General features: G+C 51.0%; 2 protein-coding genes across 2 annotated transcripts; one reads left to right on the top strand and one right to left on the bottom strand.

The window, feature by feature from the left end:
* Nucleotides 1-1258: 1258 nt before the first annotated feature.
* On the top strand, nucleotides 1259-9028 carry COCSUDRAFT_58215 (hypothetical protein; the record flags this gene model as incomplete). Its single annotated transcript, XM_005644467.1, has 13 exons — nucleotides 1259-1461; nucleotides 1685-1864; nucleotides 2296-2485; nucleotides 2771-2890; nucleotides 3068-3187; nucleotides 3426-3539; nucleotides 4258-4492; nucleotides 4912-5099; nucleotides 5393-5614; nucleotides 6982-7044; nucleotides 7276-7579; nucleotides 7942-8078; nucleotides 8666-9028. The coding sequence occupies 13 exons, from the start codon at nucleotides 1259-1261 to the stop codon at nucleotides 9026-9028; spliced, it is 2439 nt and encodes an 812-aa protein (XP_005644524.1).
* A 3610-nt stretch (nucleotides 9029-12638) lies between these two features.
* COCSUDRAFT_19137 (aldehyde dehydrogenase family protein) lies at nucleotides 12639-19140 on the bottom strand (the record flags this gene model as incomplete). Its single annotated transcript, XM_005644466.1, has 10 exons — nucleotides 12639-12749; nucleotides 13522-13657; nucleotides 14117-14273; nucleotides 14733-14886; nucleotides 15391-15582; nucleotides 16056-16242; nucleotides 17049-17199; nucleotides 17649-17721; nucleotides 18141-18294; nucleotides 18953-19140. The coding sequence occupies 10 exons, from the start codon at nucleotides 19138-19140 to the stop codon at nucleotides 12639-12641; spliced, it is 1503 nt and encodes a 500-aa protein (XP_005644523.1).
* Between the last annotated feature and the right edge of the window lie 441 nt (nucleotides 19141-19581).

Raw genomic sequence — 19581 nt, 5'->3', positions numbered from 1 at the left:
GCGACCTCTGAGGCGTTGGTTTTCAGGGCATATTCTCGCGAGGTAAGCCGCGCTGATGTGGCCGCTGATGTGGGCGGCGGGTGGACCGGCACATCCACGTCATTTGCTGACGGCTGTGCCGCCCTGTACAGCCTGTGAATCGTCGTGCTCATGCCAGCTTGCTGACTTCTTTTGCAAGCGGCTCTCACTAATGCTCTTGCTCAGGCAGCAGCTGCCTGCTGCAAGACTGCCTTTGCTTGAGGGGCTGATGTAGCTGCTGTCACTTGTTCAATGTGAGGAGTACCTGCAATCAGAAAGAAGAAGACCGGAATGGGACTGCCCTTGCAGAGGATGGATGCAGAGGATGCAGAGGACCAGAATGTGTAGAGACCAACTATGCAATGATCAGCTCCTCCAGCCAGGCTCTGAACAAGTACGTTTGCGTTTCCAATGTTAGAAAGAAAACTTGAAAAAGACACCAAAATGGAGTGTATACACGTGCCGCCAGACACAATAGTCAGCAAGATGTCAGAAACTAAAGACTTTGGCAGTAAGGCAAGAGGATGCCGAACGTCCGGAAAGAGCACTTTTTCAAGTGTTTGCGTTTGATGTATAGCAAAGGGACGTCCCTCACCTCGCAAAGGCAATATTCAAGCTATACCGGGACGGCGACAAGCATCCGAGATTGGTTGTACTATGTGTGCGCTCGTGAGCCTAGTCAAGATGTCAGAGTGGAAATCTGGAACGATAAAATAGTGTTAATCCTTTGGGGATCGTGAATTTTTCCCTCCGAGAATCGGAAAGACGTTCCAGAAAGGGAGATGAGGCAACGTGACATGGGACTCCAGCTTCGCCAAACTTGGAAGCTTCCCTCAGCTTCCCCTTCTTTGCTGCACTCTGGGAAGCATCGACGGGAGTTTGCAGACCTTGTACGAGCGAAAAGTAATGCTTTCATTCAATCAAATCAACTTAAGTCCACGCTTTATATATCACTGCTATCCACGGCATCTCAGTCTACACCTTGTGTGGAACTCGCACCGCAGTGCTGCGATGTGTTGGAACACCCTTTTCCACGCCCAAACACCCAACACATGAAGTATACGGCTGCAATACTCATAGTCGCAATCAGTGTTCGCTGACATCTCTTCACTCCTTGCATTCTCCGACTGGGCTGAGCAGGTTCGTGAAACGCCCCTGTACATGGGCCAGGATAAGATTATCAGCAGCACGAACAGAGCCAGGACACGATCGCAGCGAGCTCCAGAACGGTGCTGGTCCAATGAATCTCTACCAGCCAGTTGATGACGCGACCCCTGGAGGAAAGACGATGGAGGCCAACGACTTCAGGCTGTCAGAGACCTTCAGCAGCCACGTGTTCAGCCTGTTCAAAGCGCAGCGGCCGTACCTGTGGGACGACGGCTTGGCGCTGAAACTTCTGGAAGACTTCTTGGGCCAGATCGAGGATGGATCCACCCCCATCAAGTGATCTCCCAAGATCCCCTTCCCTTCTCTTCCATCCTCTTCCTCACCAACCTCGCTCAGTGTTGAGCATTTCCGCAGGCTTGACAAGCAGATTCCTTGCACATACTCAGTGTTTCTGGGATATACGCAAAGCTGCCTCAGATACTTGCGCAATGGGACCAAAAGCCTCCGAATCTGGTGTAAACAGAAGTGACTTTTGAGGAGCTCTGGTCGCTGTGTTCAGGAATCTGGGCATTTTCAGCCTTAGCATGATGAACGTGTGCGTGGTGGACAAAGTCGGCAGCACAGTGCTGGAGATCCTGGACGGCCAGCAGCGCTTAGTCACCCTCTGCCTCATCCTGGCTGCCATCCGCAAGAAGCTCCTGGATGGCGGCGAAAAGGATGAAGCCAGGTTTGCGCATAGGTGCGTCCTTGCTGCAAAGAATGGCTTGGCAGCTCCAAACATGATCACGGGGCTCAATGTTGCTGACAGCTGCGCACACACAAGACCCACATGATCAGCACAGACTCCCTTAAAGTGCTCCATGTCCCCGTAATCCCATCAAAGTACTGCCCCGTACCTAGTACAGCCCGGTTTCCACCCACTTGGCAATGTATTTCCAGGGGTTACTAGTACTGGTAGTCTTTGAAACCCCCCGGTATTTCTTGAAGGTTGTGAACAATCTTCATCTTCATTTCTGTTAGTTGTACCTGCATCACGCCCACTCCAAGAAACGCAGTGCTGAGCCGTTCATCGGTGATGAACCAGTGAGCTGCGCATACTGGTGCTGAACCGCAACATTTACCTGTGAGGACAAGGACTAACATAAAATGTCTCGGCGCTATTATGGGCAGGATCACAGACAGACTTTGGCAGCCTGAGAAAGCAGACGAGGAGGTGCCAGCTCAGCCTCGCTTGGAGCTGAAGAAATTTGACGTGGCATTCTTCAACGCCATCTCACGGGAGCCCTCTGCTGTGGAGGGATCTCCCTTCTTCAGCAGCCCACCCACCATCACGCAGGAGAACATCTGGGCAAACCTGAAGGTGATTTCTTAGTGCATTTGTGAACTCCCATCGGTAATCTACACAAGCAGCAGTGCAACTTGCCCTGCATGCCGGACACTAGCTGAAGCATCTTCTTTAGGATGGCAGCGGGATGCACCCAGGAAAATACAAGGGCAAATCCGCAAGTTGCACTTCTTGATCATGACCCGTACGGTGCTACGGAATACTGTGTTTACCGTCCTCTTGTGACAAACATGCCGTCCGCAGTGATAAATATGCAGTGCCAGGGTGACAAGGCAAGAAACTTTCAGCGTGTCTGTGCAGGCTATCATGAACAGGCTGGAGGATTGCACCCCGCAGCAGTGCATTGCTGTGACAAAGTATATCATGACCCGGACGCACATTATTGTAGCAAGGTACCGGGACACAGAAGCCGCTCTGCAGGTACAAATAAAGCCTATGTGCAGGAGTGACACCTCTAAGGATCTGCATAATATATTCTTACGCTGATCGATTGATCTGGTGCGCTGGAGCAAGTTTGCTTCAGAGTTAGGAATCACTGATTAGCGCACAATTTGTTGCAACGAGTGACGTGAGTGACGTCTTCTGGCCTGCTTTCAGGTGTACAGGACTGGCAACATGACCACAGGAATGAAGCTGGCAGCTATGGACTTGCTGAAAGCAGAAGTGCTTGAACTTGTCCCTCTGGAAGACCAGCTGTCAGCCAGCCAGAGCTGGGAGGTGACAACATCATTGCTGCTGTGTTTAATCTGACACCAATGCAAATGTGTCTGTCATGCGTGCCTCTACAAGGCTCAAGCCAGTGTGACTGATGTGATCGGCTAGGCTGAGAAATCCAGTTTCACATAGCGTAAGTCCTGAGGTCAGGCATACATGCACTTGACTCCTGATGAACGGATTCTTCCCCATGACGGCATATTGTCAGATTGTCTGAAGGGATTCTATTTTGGTGCCGCAGAAGCTGGAGCAGCAACTGGGCAGGGAGCAGCTAAGCATGCTATTCAGGCACCTCATCACTATTGAGCTCAACAAGCGCCACAGCATCAACACAGAAGTGGTGGACCTGAATCAGGTGCTCAAACCTCTTGTATGGAAAATTCTATGACCATATCCTCGACATACTGGGATTCAGCATGTGACTGAAACACATATAACTCCTTGATCAATATATCAGAGGTACACCCATGCCTACAGGGTACTCTGTCTGCTAAAGTCTGGAATGCACCTCCCAGTCATGCCCTCATGTATCGTGCGCATGGCAAACCTGTTCTGCTCCATCATTTTCCCAAGGTTGGACCACCAGTGATTGCAATCAGAACCTTGCGGATTTGACCGGGGTCCACATAGCTCTGAAATCCAGGAAAACTTTGGCGCAGTTGTTTTATCAGGCATGGACCAGGCATTGCGACACGTCGAAAGGCAACCCCACGGCAGCTGCGGGCATGTGGTTTGTTGAGGAGTTCCTGCCCAGCTACGCGATGGCATCTGCCGCACTTGAAATGTACAGACTCCCCGGCGCTTCAGACAATGCCCAGCTTGATTTTTCCTCCCTGCAGGAAGCTAAACAAACAGACAGAAATACTGTTCTTTTAGGTGCATTGCTCATCAGATTTCTATTCGTAGTAGCCTCTATAATGCGCATGATGGCACCGACTATAACATCCAGACGGACATTCAACAACTCACTTCGAATGTTCAGGACATCAGCGAGGGAATGCTGCCTGTTCAGGGGTCTCGAAGAACATGTTACCCTCTTTGGAAATCCTGATATATGTCCCCCTCTATTGCAGGTGGAGAGGGGCGTGGAGTACTTCCTGAGGAGCTTGAGCCGGCTGCCAGAGAGGGCGCGCGACGGGTGGGTGCCGGCAGCGCTAGTGCTAGCAGCGGACTGCAGGTTCAGCGCCGAGATGAAGGTGGAAGCTCTGAGGAAGCTGGAGCGCCTTGCGTGGTTTCTGCTGCTGGGCAGAGCTGATCTCAACGCCATCCATGAACGCTTTGGACGAGTCACGCAGAGCCTGCGCACTGGTCAGCGTTCCCTTTTTTTCTCTGGCTTGAATTTCTCTGCATCGTCTTCTTACTAATAGCTCGCCATATGTGCAGAAGTTATTTGTCTCCGGCTTGTCCTGACACCGAGAATATAATAAAAAAGAGCACCGCAGACTGCACTAAAAAGTGACTGGGTGATTTTGCATCGGGCAGAACATTGTCTGAATTTATTGTGAGCAACTAGATTCTCGAGCTTCTTTGCACCACAACACAAAGTTACATGCTGCTGTGCTGTGACATATTTGCTTTCAACCACACGTTGATGGAGATGATGGTGAGGATCAAAACTGCCAGTAAGTGCGACGAGTGTGATCCTGTAAGTGCTTGTTTTGAGAGGTTACTGACTCATCGTCAACCCTTAACAACCCTAAAAATTCCCGTCAAGTTTGCATGCGCAGGGGGAGATGGGAAGAGTATCGCCGCAATAGACGGGCTGGAGCTGAGCCCAGAGGAGAAATTCGAATTCCTGCGGCGGCTGGAAGGCCCGATCTACACCATAAAGGGCGTTCCTCGGCCGTTGCTGATCCGACTCAACGAGTTTGTGCTGAGCCGCATCGACCAGAGCTACGTCCAATATGATGTCAAGGTGCCCTCATCTCCCTTTTTTGAATACGCTGCTTGACAGCTTTACCTGTCTTCACTTTCAGTACATCGCCTGGTCAGAGATTGTGCAGTACAAAAGCTGGCAAGAACAAACGAGCCCCGTCCTTTTCTCTCTGACATTAAGATCTCCTGATGTCAAAATTTCTAGGTGGGGGTTTTAGAAGAAGTGCATTGGGACCCCCGGCCGCACACCAGCCCTAAATATTTGGCCTGTTCATAATCAGTGACCCGTCAGGGTTTAGTATTTAGTAATTTCCCATATTTCTGTTTGCACAGGACACCACTCTCACAGTGCACGTGGAGCACATACTGCCCCAGAACATCAAACGCGGCAGCGGGTGGGAGAGAGATTTTCCGGACGAGGTGCAGCGAGGAGAGTGGGTGCACCGCTTAGGTAACCTGATGCTGCTCAGCGGCAAGAAGAATGCCGGCGCGTCCGACAAGGCCTTTGAGCACAAGAAGACCACCTACTTCCTGAAGAAGCGCAAAGGCGCCCAGGTCAGTGCTCTGTGTCCTCTGAACGCTGCAGGCTCCTTACTAAGTTACCTCTGCAGTGGCACTATTGCTAAAAGCACTGAAATCAGTCCATGTGCAAATGAGATCACTTTAACGAGACTGGCAAACTCATTGCTGTCATAGATTTGCACACTCGAGCGCCTGCGCTGTGTCTAGCAAATGCTGTAGCTATAGTGCGCACGCTGCAGTAACAGGGATGCCCTCAAAGGGAGTTGGTGGCGTGGAATGGTCACGCGAAGGTCATGCATGCTGAGAATTTACTAATGTTCATGCTGCGCTGTGCAGGCGGACATCAAAAACATACCCCTGACTGACGAGGTTGCCAGGATGGACTCGTACTTATATACAACCCTGGAGGAGCGCCAGAGCCAGCACCTGAACTACGCAAAGCAGTGCTGGGAGCTGTACCATTAGTCAATTGCCAGTGGCGCTTGCAGATTTTCAGCCTTTCAGCTAGAAGTGCTGCAATTGTCTGCAGAGCTTGCAACGGCATGCCGGCGTTTCTCTTCGCAGCATCTGCTGAATCGGATGCACTTTGTCCGAAATATCCTTTCCAGCTGTCAAATACCACTCAAGCAGGTTGCTGTAGACTTGGCTGGCTATTGTAACGGCAGGTTTTCGATACATGAAAGGGGTATTTCCCAAATGATGAGGGAGAGACCTAATTGACAAACAAAACCCTCAAGATTGTTTCATGGAACCCTGGAGAGCAACGTGACGTCGGCGGTCGACAGCAGCCCAAGACTTCAGAACTGCAACTTTTAAGGTGCTGATGTAAGACAAGCTTCTGGAAACTGGGATACCCATAAAATCCAAAAGATTGGCTGCTGCCAACCAAGACAGGTGAGACCTTAACCAACTCTGCTGTGTGTGCGTTTTCCCTAAAATCAGTGCTGGACTCCGAATACACAGAGTGCGGATCCAGAAAAATTGAAACCAAATATGTGACGGGATGCGTGTATATAGAGAATGGTTGCTAGCGTCGTCATCCCATAGCTGTCGCCGAGTGTTGCTCTTTGAGGACCCATCGGCGTTACCCGATCTCGCGCAATTCGCGTCAGAATTAACTCCCCCACACCCCCAATCAGGCTGCACACGTATCGGAAAACGATTAACTGTTGACATAAATGTTGTGCCTGTGCGCTCAGGTAGCCCTCCCGGATTACAGTAATGAAGCGTTACGTACTGATCGTTGCGATCTTGGCCTCTTCGGTTGCTGCGTTGCCTGGCGCGGAGGCAAGCATTCACATCGAAAGCTGGAGCTTTGAAATTTTTTGTTTTGCAAATATTATGGTCCCGTGTTTAAGGTGCCAGTCTGGCCACGTCTGATACAACCCTGGATCTTGCAGGTCGCCCTCCCGTCTGTGCGCAAGCTTCTGCACTCTGTCTCAGGAACGCACACAAACGCCCAGGTGCGCAGCGGTACATCTAGCGTCTTATTTACACGCAGTGTCACGATGCACATGAGTCCTCCTTAGTCGTGGTGCTCTCAGAGCAACATAAGCCTTCCCTGTGCATGAGTGATAAACCTGAAATCCTGCTACCCTTGTGTACAGACATCTACGAGAACGTCTCCTGCTATCTTACCATACACGAGAACAGCAAAAACACATTTATTGAATATTTGCACTGCTCTTTTGCAGGCGTTGGCCGCCTCAGCTGGCGCTGGCCTGACAGCACAGGGCCGCAGGCTGCTGTGCGGTCTCTTGGACGGCCCAAACTGTGGCGACGGCTGCCCTTATCTCTCCTCCTGCCAGAACGGCTTCTGCGCGGGGCTCGTATCAGGCAGCATTGCCTGCGGCGCCAATGCTGGCGGCGCCACTTACACTGGGGGATCTGGCAGCACTTATGATGGCAGCTCTGGTGGATCAAGCGGCGGTTCTGGCAGCTCTGGTGGATCAAGCGGCGGTTCTGGCTCCTCTGGAAAATCCAACTACCAGTTCTCAGGTACAGCAGCTTACTTTCCCTATTACGTTAAAATCGTGGTGGCCATTGAAAAACTGAGGGGCTGAAAAGTGAGTTTTCTATTTTGTGCGAAGCTTTTCCTAAAGTAGGGGAGGGCTCACTCAACTCTGACCAAAAATATTGGTCTTGCCGGGCATACTGGTTGCTCTACGTACAACATCATACCATGTCCGGGGTCCCTAGGATGACACAACACGAATTAGCAGGAGCTCACTTGCAGGAAATCCTCCAGTAACCACACTGATGCATGGCTGCAGTTCTCTGTCTCCTGCTTGTACACTTGGCCACCATTTTTTGGAAGTTACGCAAATAGATTAAGGCTAAGACTGCTGTGCTGCGCGCAGACCCCTCCCCGCCGCCACCGCCCCCGGATAACTTTCCGCCGCCGCCGCCCCCCGAGGTCACTTGCCCCGACGGCCTGAACGTGTGGGGCAAGGACGAAGATATCGCCAGCGCGTGCTACGACGCCTGCACCGCTCAGGTGCAATCTGAATTCAAATTTGAACCCCCAAGGGTCCTCAGCCGGCCCCGACTTGCGGTAGCCGGTACAATTACTGAACCCCGTGCCCACGGTTGAATGCTCTTGCTTGGATCTGGCGAGTCCATCAAGAGGTAGGATATGTGGCAGCCTTTACCTGCAGCTTGTCTGCAAACGCAGCTTGCCTTGGGCAGGAAAAGCGTGTTAAAAAATATATATGAAAAAAAACAATGATAAGTGGATGTCCATAGAATGGGCATGTGCTTCTGCTTTTTAAAGCAGGCAGCCTGTCACAGGCTGTAGTCTACCCAGAATGGTAATGTACCCTTTTGATCTCCAAAATTGCGGAGAGGATTATCAATGCCTGGGTTTCCCAAGCAGGAAAGCAATACAATGCTTTGCAAGGGGAAAAGAAACAAAGCTGCTAACATTCTACCTTGAAGGGGATGATGGGATTCAGCTGATTTCCAGTAGTCGCTTGCCTACTAGGGAACTGAGAAAGTGCTGTCTGGGCAAACGTGCAGCATATTAAAGACCCCGACCATCTTCCGATTTCAAATTTGAAATTGAAATTGATTCGTGCACCGCAGGGCAAGGAGGTCTGCATCTTCAGCCACAACACGGTGCAGGTGCTTAGCACGATCTGCGCCGCAGCCATCTACGTAGAGTATTTGACTCCCTTCTGCGCCGCGGGCCTCTACGCCGAAGGCAAGGACTACTGCAACGCGCAGTGCATCGACCCCTGTGCAAACATCCCTCAGGCGGCGTGCCTTGTCATGCCGGTGCCGATGTATTGCCAGGACAGCTGTCTCAGTGCTGGAGTGACTCTCATCGACGGAGCGGCAAAGCTCACTTCCGATGTGGCCAACAAGATTTCAGACGGCGCCGCTGCCACGGAAAAGAGCGTGCGCGAATGCGTCTTAAACCCCTTTAATGGCGGCTGCGGAAAGTAGGCGCAGGCACACTTTTCACAGTCATGCATGCATTGATGCGCGTTTTCCATCTGCATCACTATGGCATCCACAGACCTTGCGGAGTCTGCACTTTGTGCAGACTCTGTCTCAGACACTTGGAGACCAGGCTTTGATTGGGCTCATGCTTTTGATTTTTGGGACGGGGTTCTGGTCTGCCCTTTTGCACACTGACAGCCAAATCTACTAGGCAGATCAGGGATCCTTAGGTACGCCAAGAGACGTGGGCAAGTGCTGTCTGGGCAGCCACGCATTTTCTGTGACGGCACTGTCGAACCCTGTTGTGCATACTCTCTCTCAGAGACAAAGCGACTTGAAGTATTTTGACAGTGGAGACTCAAGGTGCAAGGCGCCGATTAGCAGCGCTTGCAAGCAGCTGCACTGATGAACGAGCATGTTCTTAAGAATTTGCGAGGACGTTTGGAATGTCTGCTCTGATAGTTGGGGTTTCAGAGGACTAAGATGTGTTTTTGGGACTTCCTTTGAAATTTGAGCACTGCGTTCTATGTTCTTAACTTGCAAGTATAGGCTATAAGTGAACGAAGCAAGATGTGTTATCGGGCTTGAACTGTGCGATTGGAAGTATTGCATTGCTGTGGGTTTCGTTCACTACTGTGTTGGCGGTGAAAACTGCTGCGAAGTTGGTGCTGGTCCTGGCATGCTGAAGGTGCACGTTGCAATTCCTCGTCTGATCTGTAAGCTGCTGACAGCTGGTGTGCACAACACGTGGCCTGCCGTAACCAAATGGCAACACCATCATACCATGCAACAGAGACATGATCATGTGCAGAACACTTGATGGTAATAGGCAGTGCCTTCTCCCAGCTGCCATGCCACGCCCAGCAACACAAGCTGATGCAGGGTCCACCACGCTTTGTCAATTTCCCTTTTTGCAGTCACTAGAGACCGTCCCTGTAATGACACTGGCGCCGGCCTGCCAGCGGGGCTGCAGTCAGTCGGCAGTCTTCCGCTGGCATTAGACTTTATCCATTTTGTGTTATATAGTTCTTTCGACCCTTCATCGACTCTAAACCTTAAATCCACCATTGCATTCTCCGTGAAACATCATCACTATAATGGTCCCTTCCCTAAATCGTGAACCCTGAATCCATACTCACTGAACCCTAATTCACAGGGGAGGAAGAATAAGGTCGGGGCAGTTCAAAGTGCATGCGAGAAGGCTCATGTTAGGCGCATGCATGCGCACTTGCTGGGGTGTAGGTCATGAGCGGCGCTTGATCCAGACAATATCTGTTTTCAACAACTTGGATTTTTCACCGCCATTGAACGGCTGGCTGCCTCGTGGCATGCATGGCCACACGCATGCAAGTTAAAGGTAGCCCGTAGTCAGCCCTTCTGAGAGTGCAGCAAAGAAGACACCTTTTATCCATGACTTCTGAAAGTCACGTTGCCCACAGAAATCACGCCATGACTTTTGAAAGTCACGGTGCACCAAAAGTCATGATGGGAACACCGGGCGAGTCGGCAGTGACTGCTAGTCCTGGAGGAGTCCTCAGGTGACTGGAGGGCCACGGCCGTCTAGACATTTTCTTGCCCTGGGCTAAGGGTTAGGAAGGGAAAATGAAGCGTCAGCAGGCCTCACAAGAGGTATCTGCATGAGTCAGGAGGTTTCGCAACCGAAACACAAGGCTGCAGTGCATGCCAGAGAGAGGTTGCTAGAAACACGTATCAAGAGTCAGTATCATAGTCTACAGGGTATTCTTTTTGTTTTATTACACGCTTTTCCTGCCAACAGGCAAGCTGCGTACTACATGGTATGGTTCCAGCTTTAGTGTGTGCCGGAGGGTCTACCGGGGCTATGCGCTGAAGCAGAGCCAGTAGATGGGCCACGTTAACCTGCAGGGAGATTCAGTTGCAGCTTCTTTTGCCTCAGACCAATCATCCGGGTGGTGCAAACCCGTAAGGTTGGTTAGCGTGCGTAGCGAACTAACTAGCGTGTCAAGAAGCTCAAGGCTGGTCACAGACAATCTGCAAGTGTTCTCCCCTTCCAGTATCTTCGACTGAAGTACCTCATAAAGGCTGTTGAGGGGCTTCCTGCTCAGCTCATTTGCGAACTCCCTCTCAAACAGCTCTTGATATTCCACCCGAAGGCGATCTATTTTGGGCTTCACGTATATTATTCTCTGTCTCGTGTCAAGAGGATGTCCAGGTCCATTCCTGCTGAAAGTCTAGAAAAGCTGCCCTGCGCGTCACATCCGAGACAGCCTTTACTTGGCAAGGACAAGCTGGCGTCAAGGCAGCCTGCAATCATATGTAATACGCGCTTTTTCCAGACTTTCATTAGTGAGTCCGACTTAATATAGTCTAGAAGCCTACAAATTTCACGGTTTGACTCTCCCGACGCAACATAGCAGTCTGATCAGTATCGCAAGCACGGATAAGCACGCTCCGTGCATGATTCGCTACATATTTGTAGTGCAGGAGACTGCGAACCTGCACGGTTAAACTACACAAGCCTTGGCGAGTCAGGCTTGAGGTCGGCAACTCCCAGGTCCAAGGTTCGAGGGTGAAGGTTCAGTCTAGCGTGAAACCATATCGTGTGACACTCTGGAACCTGTGTCACTCGGGTAACTGTATGTGGAAGAGTAGCCTTACGGGAAGCGGTGCTCAATTTATGATCCAAACCAACCTGATTACAATGTGAGGCGCATCCGCTGATATTGCAGGATGGGGCCTATACAATAAACATAAAAATGGGTCGCGGATGATCACACAATCCATCTTCATTATTACTTCCCACAATCCTCTAAAGTGCTTCTCAATTATGTAGGGTATGACAGGTTTTTAGGGGTCACGCATCATACGTTCACACTAGGTATCCTGCATCATGCAAACCTAGGGGGTAAGCAAGGACAGCGGAGAAGAACTGGAGGCCCCAGGAATCCCTGAAGAAATCTGAAGTCCTCACTAATTATCAAAATGCCCATCCAAGCTTTTGAACCCGGCTGCTAGCGTGCAGCGCTGCAGTTAGCTTGAGCCGCAACTCTTCACCAAATTGGCTTTTATAAAAAGCTACACTGTATGGCATAGCTGAAAACGCCCCGAGCGCCTCTTGCCAAATTGCTGCATGCCTTCTACAAAATCATCATAGTATATCTCGGCGCATCGCGTGATATACAAACGCCTTCGATGTCATTTCAGCTCAGTGGTGACGTTCCTTTCCAGATCCTTTCACCATGCTTGGAACATTTGCCTGCCCATCACTTCCTAGTCTTCCCAATCTAATTTATAGAAGATCCTGATCTCCTCCCGTTGCCAATACCCAGTGGGAAGGTGATGGGAAGCTTCTATGAGAGTTGCTGTCCTTCATATGGAACGCCCAATGATGTCTACCAGCTATGCATGATAAGAATGCTGCAATTTCCACTTAACATCAGCTTGACAGAGGAGCTTTTCTCCCGATGCTTTGCCACCTAATCCCAGTGCTCTTGACAGCTCCAGCTCACTATGTGCCAGTGGCACCGAGCAGCCAAACATGACAAGTGCTATTAAACGCCAATTTCGACCGCCAAACATGTAAAAGAAAGAAAAAGAAACTCAAAATTGACATTGTCCGACGCCTGCGCGCTGCTCACAGCTGCCCTGGGCCGGCCATCATCAGCACGCGCTCCTCTGTCATGTCTTTCATCGCCCATCGAACTCCCTCCCTCCCCAGGCCGCTGTCCTTTACTCCCCCGTAGGGCTGCAATAGCATAATCATTGTTACTGTTATAATTATTGTTATTACACGCTTTTCCTGTCAAGAGGCAGGATGCGTCCCGCAGACAAGCTGCAGTTAAAGGCTGCCACAATCCTCTCTTTTTTTGGACTCGCCAGATCCAAGCAAGACCCAATCTCCGTGGGTACAGTGCTCAATATTTATATTGCCCCCCGCCAGCCGGGGCCATAAAAACAACAGTCAGGAGTTGAGAGTCTGCAGCAGACGTATTCTGTAGACTGTGACAAAGGCTCCAACCGTAGCCTTTCGAGCAGTCCGCATGAATCTGCATGCATGTTGCACAAAATTGCCAGGAAATGGAACTTTTGAGACCGAGGCAGGCCTTCCACACTGCACAGGGTTGTCCCGTAGGCTGCCAACCAATTCAAAATATGAGCGTTCCTGCTGCCTCTTTCCCAACTAATATATATGCAGGCAATTTTCTGCATGCCAGAAACCTGAAATCAGCCCCGCCCGCAGGCCTAAAAACAATCATTTACCGCACGTTTTAGACCGAGACATGTGTTCGAGTGCGTAGGGGTATTTAAGCTTTTCACGCCCCCGCAACAGGATGCAGTCCATGTTGTGGCATCTGTGGGGAGATTGCAGGTTCTCAAAACTTTCTGCAAATATAAAGAAAAAGTGCAAGGCTGAGGCAAGTGCCGGAAGCAGCAGCACGCTGTCATCGCCAGGGCACCAAAATTTCAAAATATTGACAGATACACCGTGTACACAGGTGGCTGCAGTATGCGCGCACCTGCGCGTCAACGCGTATGCTCGGCACGTGGTTCCATACGACTCCGCCAACTTCCATGTGCTCAAACGCGTGCCACGCCTTGTCCAGGTCGTGCGTGAAGACTCCAGCCTGCAGCCCGTACTTGCTGTCGTTCACCCTGCGCGCACACGGGCACATGTTCTGGTTGAGAAAATGCCGGCGACTAATATTTGGTAAAGCTGCGCACATGTGGCGCTACCGGCACAGCTGCCTGCATGCCTGGCGAGAACACAAAGATGTCTAACTACTGTGCAGGCCCATCAGCCTCTGAGAACTGATACTTGCTGCCGTCCACCCTGCGCGCACACAGCAACGCTCCGTGCCTCAAATACAGCCAGCAAGATGCCCATCACAAATGGCACATGTGCAACACATTCCAGGAATGTCCAGACTAAAGTGTGCCCGGTGGGACCAATTGTTTCTGCATGCGCATGCTATACCAGCTCCTTGGGGCCCAAATCCACCGTGAGCTGGTGCCCATGGCATACCCGGCTTCTGTTGCAAGCCCAGACGCCAGCGCAAAGCTCTCGACTTGCAGCCAAACATCTTGCCACGTTAAAAGAATTGAGCTGCTCACTTGGCGACGGCGTCCTTGAAGGACGCGTAGCGGTCCAGGACCATGACGGGGCCGAAGACTTCGTCGCATGCCACGTGGCAGTCGCTTGGCACGTTCTCCAACACCGTTGCCTCCACCACCGCCCCGTTCCTCTTGCCCCCAACCAGCAGCCTCGCACCTGCAACATAATATAATTATTGGTTCTTATTAGACGGTTTCTCTGCCAGAGGCAAGGTGCGTCCTGCAGACATGCTGCAGGTAAATGCTGCCAAACATGGTACCCCTTTATTGACTTGCCAGAGCCAAGCAAGACCCAATCAACCGACCACACAATATCAATAGATACGTGTTGTCCATGCCCCTTCTGATTGCTTTAAATATTGGCTTCCCACAGGGGTGGCATTACTAATCTAGGAGAGTGCGCCAGGGACAACTTTGTGAGAGGAGCAAGAAATTTCCAGCACTGTTGAGCCAGAATCGTCTCTCGCCTTCTGGGGAATTCTGCTGGCGCAACCGAGCAAGGAAGCCTGTGTCCAAGTACAAAGCTGACAAAACAAGGAGTTACTGCTATCAATATGATGCTCAGGAGCAAGCTTTTGGAGAAATCACAGGCAGCGAGCTCAAAGGACAGGCACACCTCTGGAGACGGCCTCCTGGATCCAGTCCTCTATGCGTTTGGCCTCCTTCTCAGAGATGAGCGGACCGACAAAGACCTCCTCGCTCTTCGGGTCGCCGCTCTTCAGCTTCTGCACTGCCGGGATCAGCTTTGCCTTGACAGCCTCGTAGTGATCCTGCAGCACACATCATTATGGTGGAACTTCAATTGAATACCACAAGCTGTGGGAGATATAAGCACCCAAATATCTTTTTGGCAACTCTGTAGAATGAAGCTTGCAGATCACATGTACACAAGCAGGCACCTTTGCTGCTTGCCTCATGCTTTTACCCTCACACTGGGCCTTCACCCTCCTAACCTGACCGTTAAAGGCAACACAGCAAAAGACTTTGCAGCATGCAAAAGTTTTCACAGCCCAGCACACTCCCTAGGCCAAACAATACAGGGGGAGCTAAGTGGGCCCAACAGATTAAAGAGGAGAGGCATTACAGCCCACCACCCTCATTCCTAACTTCTGATCTCGAAAAGAAATCATCACTGTGGTATCAAACATTGCGCCTGACAGAGGCAAGGTGCGTCTCCAGACAAGCTGCATATGAGATATTGGAAACTTAAAATTCAAAATTCAAAAGTGAAAAAATGAAAGTGGAATTGAGGCCAAGAAGGGAACGCCGCGCACCTGGCGGATCATGAGTCGCTGCAGGGAAATGCAGGACTGGCCGCTCTGGTAGAAGGCGCCAAAGGTGATTTTACCGATGATGGCTTCCAATTCGTCATCTCCTCTGAAGTCCTCCACGAGACAGGCTGCGTTCCCTCCCAGCTCCAGAACCACGGCCTTCTTGCCAGCACGCGCTTTCATGTCCCAGCCCACCTGCGCGCATGTGCCGGCACATGCTTCCACCGTAGCCTATTCGTCATCAATGAAGGATTGATGTCGGAGGGCACTGCATTGTAATCAGGGTCTAATAACCATCGGGTATGCTCTCCCTTGCCGGATTTGCCACTTCACAGATTGTGCAATAAGACCGGAAAAGAAAGCTTGCGGAAGCTAGGCAACAGAATCTAACAGTTTCTTGCCGCAGTACAACAGCAAGAGGCTTCTGTAGCATCTATACACATGCATCAGCAGTCTGCAACGCACTGCTTGAGAGGTACAATAACAATCAATGTAACACCAGTGTTAGAAAGTGGTTATTGTGGGCGCTCACGCTGGGGGATCCGGTGAAAGTGAGCAGCTTGAAGCGGGGGTCGGTGCATGATGTGCACCATCAATTAGGGTTTGCATCAGTGATTTTACCCCCAAATCAAGGGTACAGGGGTGTAAAGGGTGAGTAAGGCGCTCACGCTGGGTGATCCGGTAAAGGAGAGCAGTTTGAAGCGCGGGTCCGTGGTGAACAGGTCGGCGCCGTCTCGGCTGCAGGGCAGAACGCTGAACGCTCCCTTGGGAAGGTGCGGCGCCTTTGAGAGCACCTCGGCAATTATCAATGCCCCGATCGGAGTGCGCGAAGCCGGCTTGAGCACGAAGGGGCACCTGCGGGTGTATTGCCAGGGAGTCATATTGCTGGAAAGCATAGGGTTCGGGGGTCTATAGGATTGACACTATCATCACAAGCAGGCACCCGCGGGTAACCACTTCCACACTGTTGAAGCCTGCTAGCGACCTCGATGTAAAAGGAGGTATCAGACACCGAGGCGCCTACAAACCCTTGATGCAGCTTGAGTCTCATTTTGCCAGTGATTCTGATGTAGACATGCCCTTATTCTGAAATTGCAACAACGGCAATACCGGAGACTTCAGCTCCTCAAGCAGGGCTAGTCGCTATGGTGCAGCTGGAGCAGAGTGGCTTCTTTGAGTGGCCACCAAAGATTCCAGTTCTGTCATTTGCACAATACCCACAAGTAGCCCGTATAGGAAAGCACAGCAGTCATTGCTCTGGAACAGTGTGTGAAGTGCATGTGTGCAGACAGTCTAGCAAGGATAACATTGAATGTGGTGCCCTGCGACAAATGCAGCACATGAAAGCAAAGGCCATATGATTCCAATGTCAAAACCCTTCAAGCTAAATCCCTTGGGGACAATGCCCTGCAGGGAGCTCGCAGAGGCGCAGCAACTCAAAATCCGACTACGAGCGCTGTCGCAGTGCATGTCAAAGGAAGGTATAAGGCTGTGATAAGAAAACCCTGCAAAGGCAAAGCCCCTAGGAGCAAACCCTGCAGGGGGTGCGCACCTGACGGCAAGGACTGACGCAATGCATGTGTTAGGAAAGGTAAGACAGTGATAAGAAGACACCGCAGGCCAAATCCCTGGGAAAAGCAAACCCTGCAGGGGGCGCGCACCCGACAGCAAGGGCCGGCGCAACCTTGTGTGCGGCGAGGTTGAGGGGGAAGTTGAAGGGGGACACGAATGAGCAGGGGCCAATTGGGAAACGGCGAGTCACGGACTGGAACCCCTTCGTGCGCGCCCCTAGGTCCATCGGCGCATACTCACCTGCGTCAAAATAAGAGACACTTAAAATATGATTCTGGACTTTAACTTATTGCTAAAATTCCCCTGCTGGAAGATGCAAGGCGCTTCTCCACACAAGCTGTACTTTAAAGGCTTCAATGATTCTGGACCCCACATCCAAGCAAGACTTAGTCAGCAATCAGCCATCCAAAGATCCTTGCGCATCAATGCAGATTGCACTCTTGCACAAGGAAATATTGGAGGGCTATTTGCTGGACTGTTAGCATGCAAGCAGCACGTCCTCTCACTATTGTGCATAGAGTTGAACGCCGCTTGTTCCACAAAAGCCACACTGAGCGGAACTGACTGCTTGCTTAAATAGAGGCTGAAGCGTGCTATTCTTGGTAACAGGAATCTGCAGGGTAGCATGGTGAGAACCAAATGTCATAGAAATTTTGAAGAAACTGCCACTGATTTATTTCGTGACTCACCGTACATGCGTGTGGCCTCCTCTGCTGCGATCTGGAAGGTATCTATCAGCCGCTGCGCCTCGCCTCTCGAGTCCTGCGCACCACTCAAACCATTTGACATCTTAGAATTTTCTGCGCAAAGATCTCAGCAGAATGTGCAAATGGTGACGCAGCTGCCACGGAGACCTGCAGCTTTCTTTGAGGAGCAGGCTGACACTAGAGTTTAGAAAATGCAGCATGACGAAGACATGGCAAGTCCATGACCACTGGTCATGTCAGACAGAGAGAACATGCACGGGTCGCAGATATTCTGCTGCCTGCCTGGGACAAGTAAAAACGCGGGTGCTTGCATGCACAACAAAAGAAGAACACGCAAATTTCCTGACTCTTGCAGCCTGCCTGGAACATTAACCATGCAGAACAGGTGGCATGTGGGACATACAACACACATGGGGTTCCAGGTCCTTTTGAGGGATATGTTGTGATGTTTGGGGGTTAGACCACATTGCACACCTTGATGGGCTTGCCGGCCTCGATGCAGAGGCTCATGGCGAGCTCCTCGAACCTCTCCTTGAAGGCTGCCACGCAGTGCTCCAGAATCTCCTTACGCTGGTATGAGCCCAGAGCCGCCATCGCCGGCGCCGCTGCCTCAGCAGCCGCTATCGCCCTGCGCCATTTTTACACATTCTTTTCTTGCATTCAAATCTAGATTCGAATCCTCTTCTTGCTAATTTTGGAAAATCTGACAAGCTCAGGTCTCCAAGCGGGTAAAGTATGTTTCAAAATCATGCAGGCGCTGCAGCCTCAGCAGCTGCAATCGCTCTGCGCCACATTAAATATTTGAAATTCGACTTCCTTATTTGTCAGAATTGACAGGTGGCCATTAAACAGGATCAGGCGTCCAAGCGGGCAAATAGCAATTCTCAGGAAATGCAAGGCCTGCAGGAGCAATTGGAATGCACCAGGCAGCCAAAATTCTTCTTGCACATTAAAATATCAAATCCAAATTCTCTTGTCACATCTTGAGGCACTGTGACAAGCTTAGGTGTGCAAATATCGAATCCATTGAACATGCAAGGCCTGCTTGAGAAATTGGGCTGCACCACACATCGCAAACGTGCTTTGCTGTAAATTATATCAAGAGCCTATTCACTATGTTAAATTGGGACTTGAAGCAGGCAAAATCTGCATTCGGCAAACATCCCAGGCCTGTTTGGGTGCTACTTGGATGCCCCCAGCTCCTGTACCACGAATGGAAGAGGGCCAAGAGTTGGGCTTGCAGATCTTTGAAACAGCAAGGATGTATGGAGCGGTGAGGCTGTCACCTGTCAATGTCTTGGGGGCTGGCCACTGCCACTTTGTAGGCCACCTTGTTGGTATACTTGTCGGTGACCAGCAGCTCCTCATTCGCATACACCGGCTCATTTGCCAAGTAGAAGGGATACGCCTTCGCCTCAGCCTGCACAGTGCAGCAATTTACAAAAATCTGAGAGTTGAACACAGCTTTGGACATGTGGAGACTCAGCACTGGTATTCCTCATGCACTGCCTGTGAAGTTGAAGGCATGCCGTGATGAATACAGCCCTGATTTCATACGGCTGTCTCGGCTCCTTGTGCTCTACAGGATTCCAGGCGCCAAGGTAACGCAATACAGCAGCGTAGAGCTACAAATTTATTTGCCTCAGCCTGCAAGGGAGGGGGCAAGTGTGAAGATTGAGAAAAATGGCAGACAGTGGTTGACAGCCATGTAATCTCAGCGCTTCCACCCCTTCTGTCCTGTCTCTCAAGGCAGGACAGAGGAGTGGGAAGAACTCGAAATACAAGGCTGTCTGCTATGCATACGCTCTGCATTGGTACTCCAGCAGCAAAGGCTCCCATTGAGCGATACTGTACGAACATATGCGTGCATGTTGTATTATTATATTGCACGATTTTCCTGACAAAAGGCAAGTCA

The sequence above is a fragment of the Coccomyxa subellipsoidea genome (assembly GCF_000258705.1).
Source record: "Coccomyxa subellipsoidea C-169, whole genome shotgun sequence".
Lineage (NCBI taxonomy): Eukaryota > Viridiplantae > Chlorophyta > Trebouxiophyceae > Coccomyxaceae > Coccomyxa > Coccomyxa subellipsoidea.
Note: the sequence above shows the minus strand (reverse complement) of the source record. Positions and strands in the feature narration are given on the sequence as shown.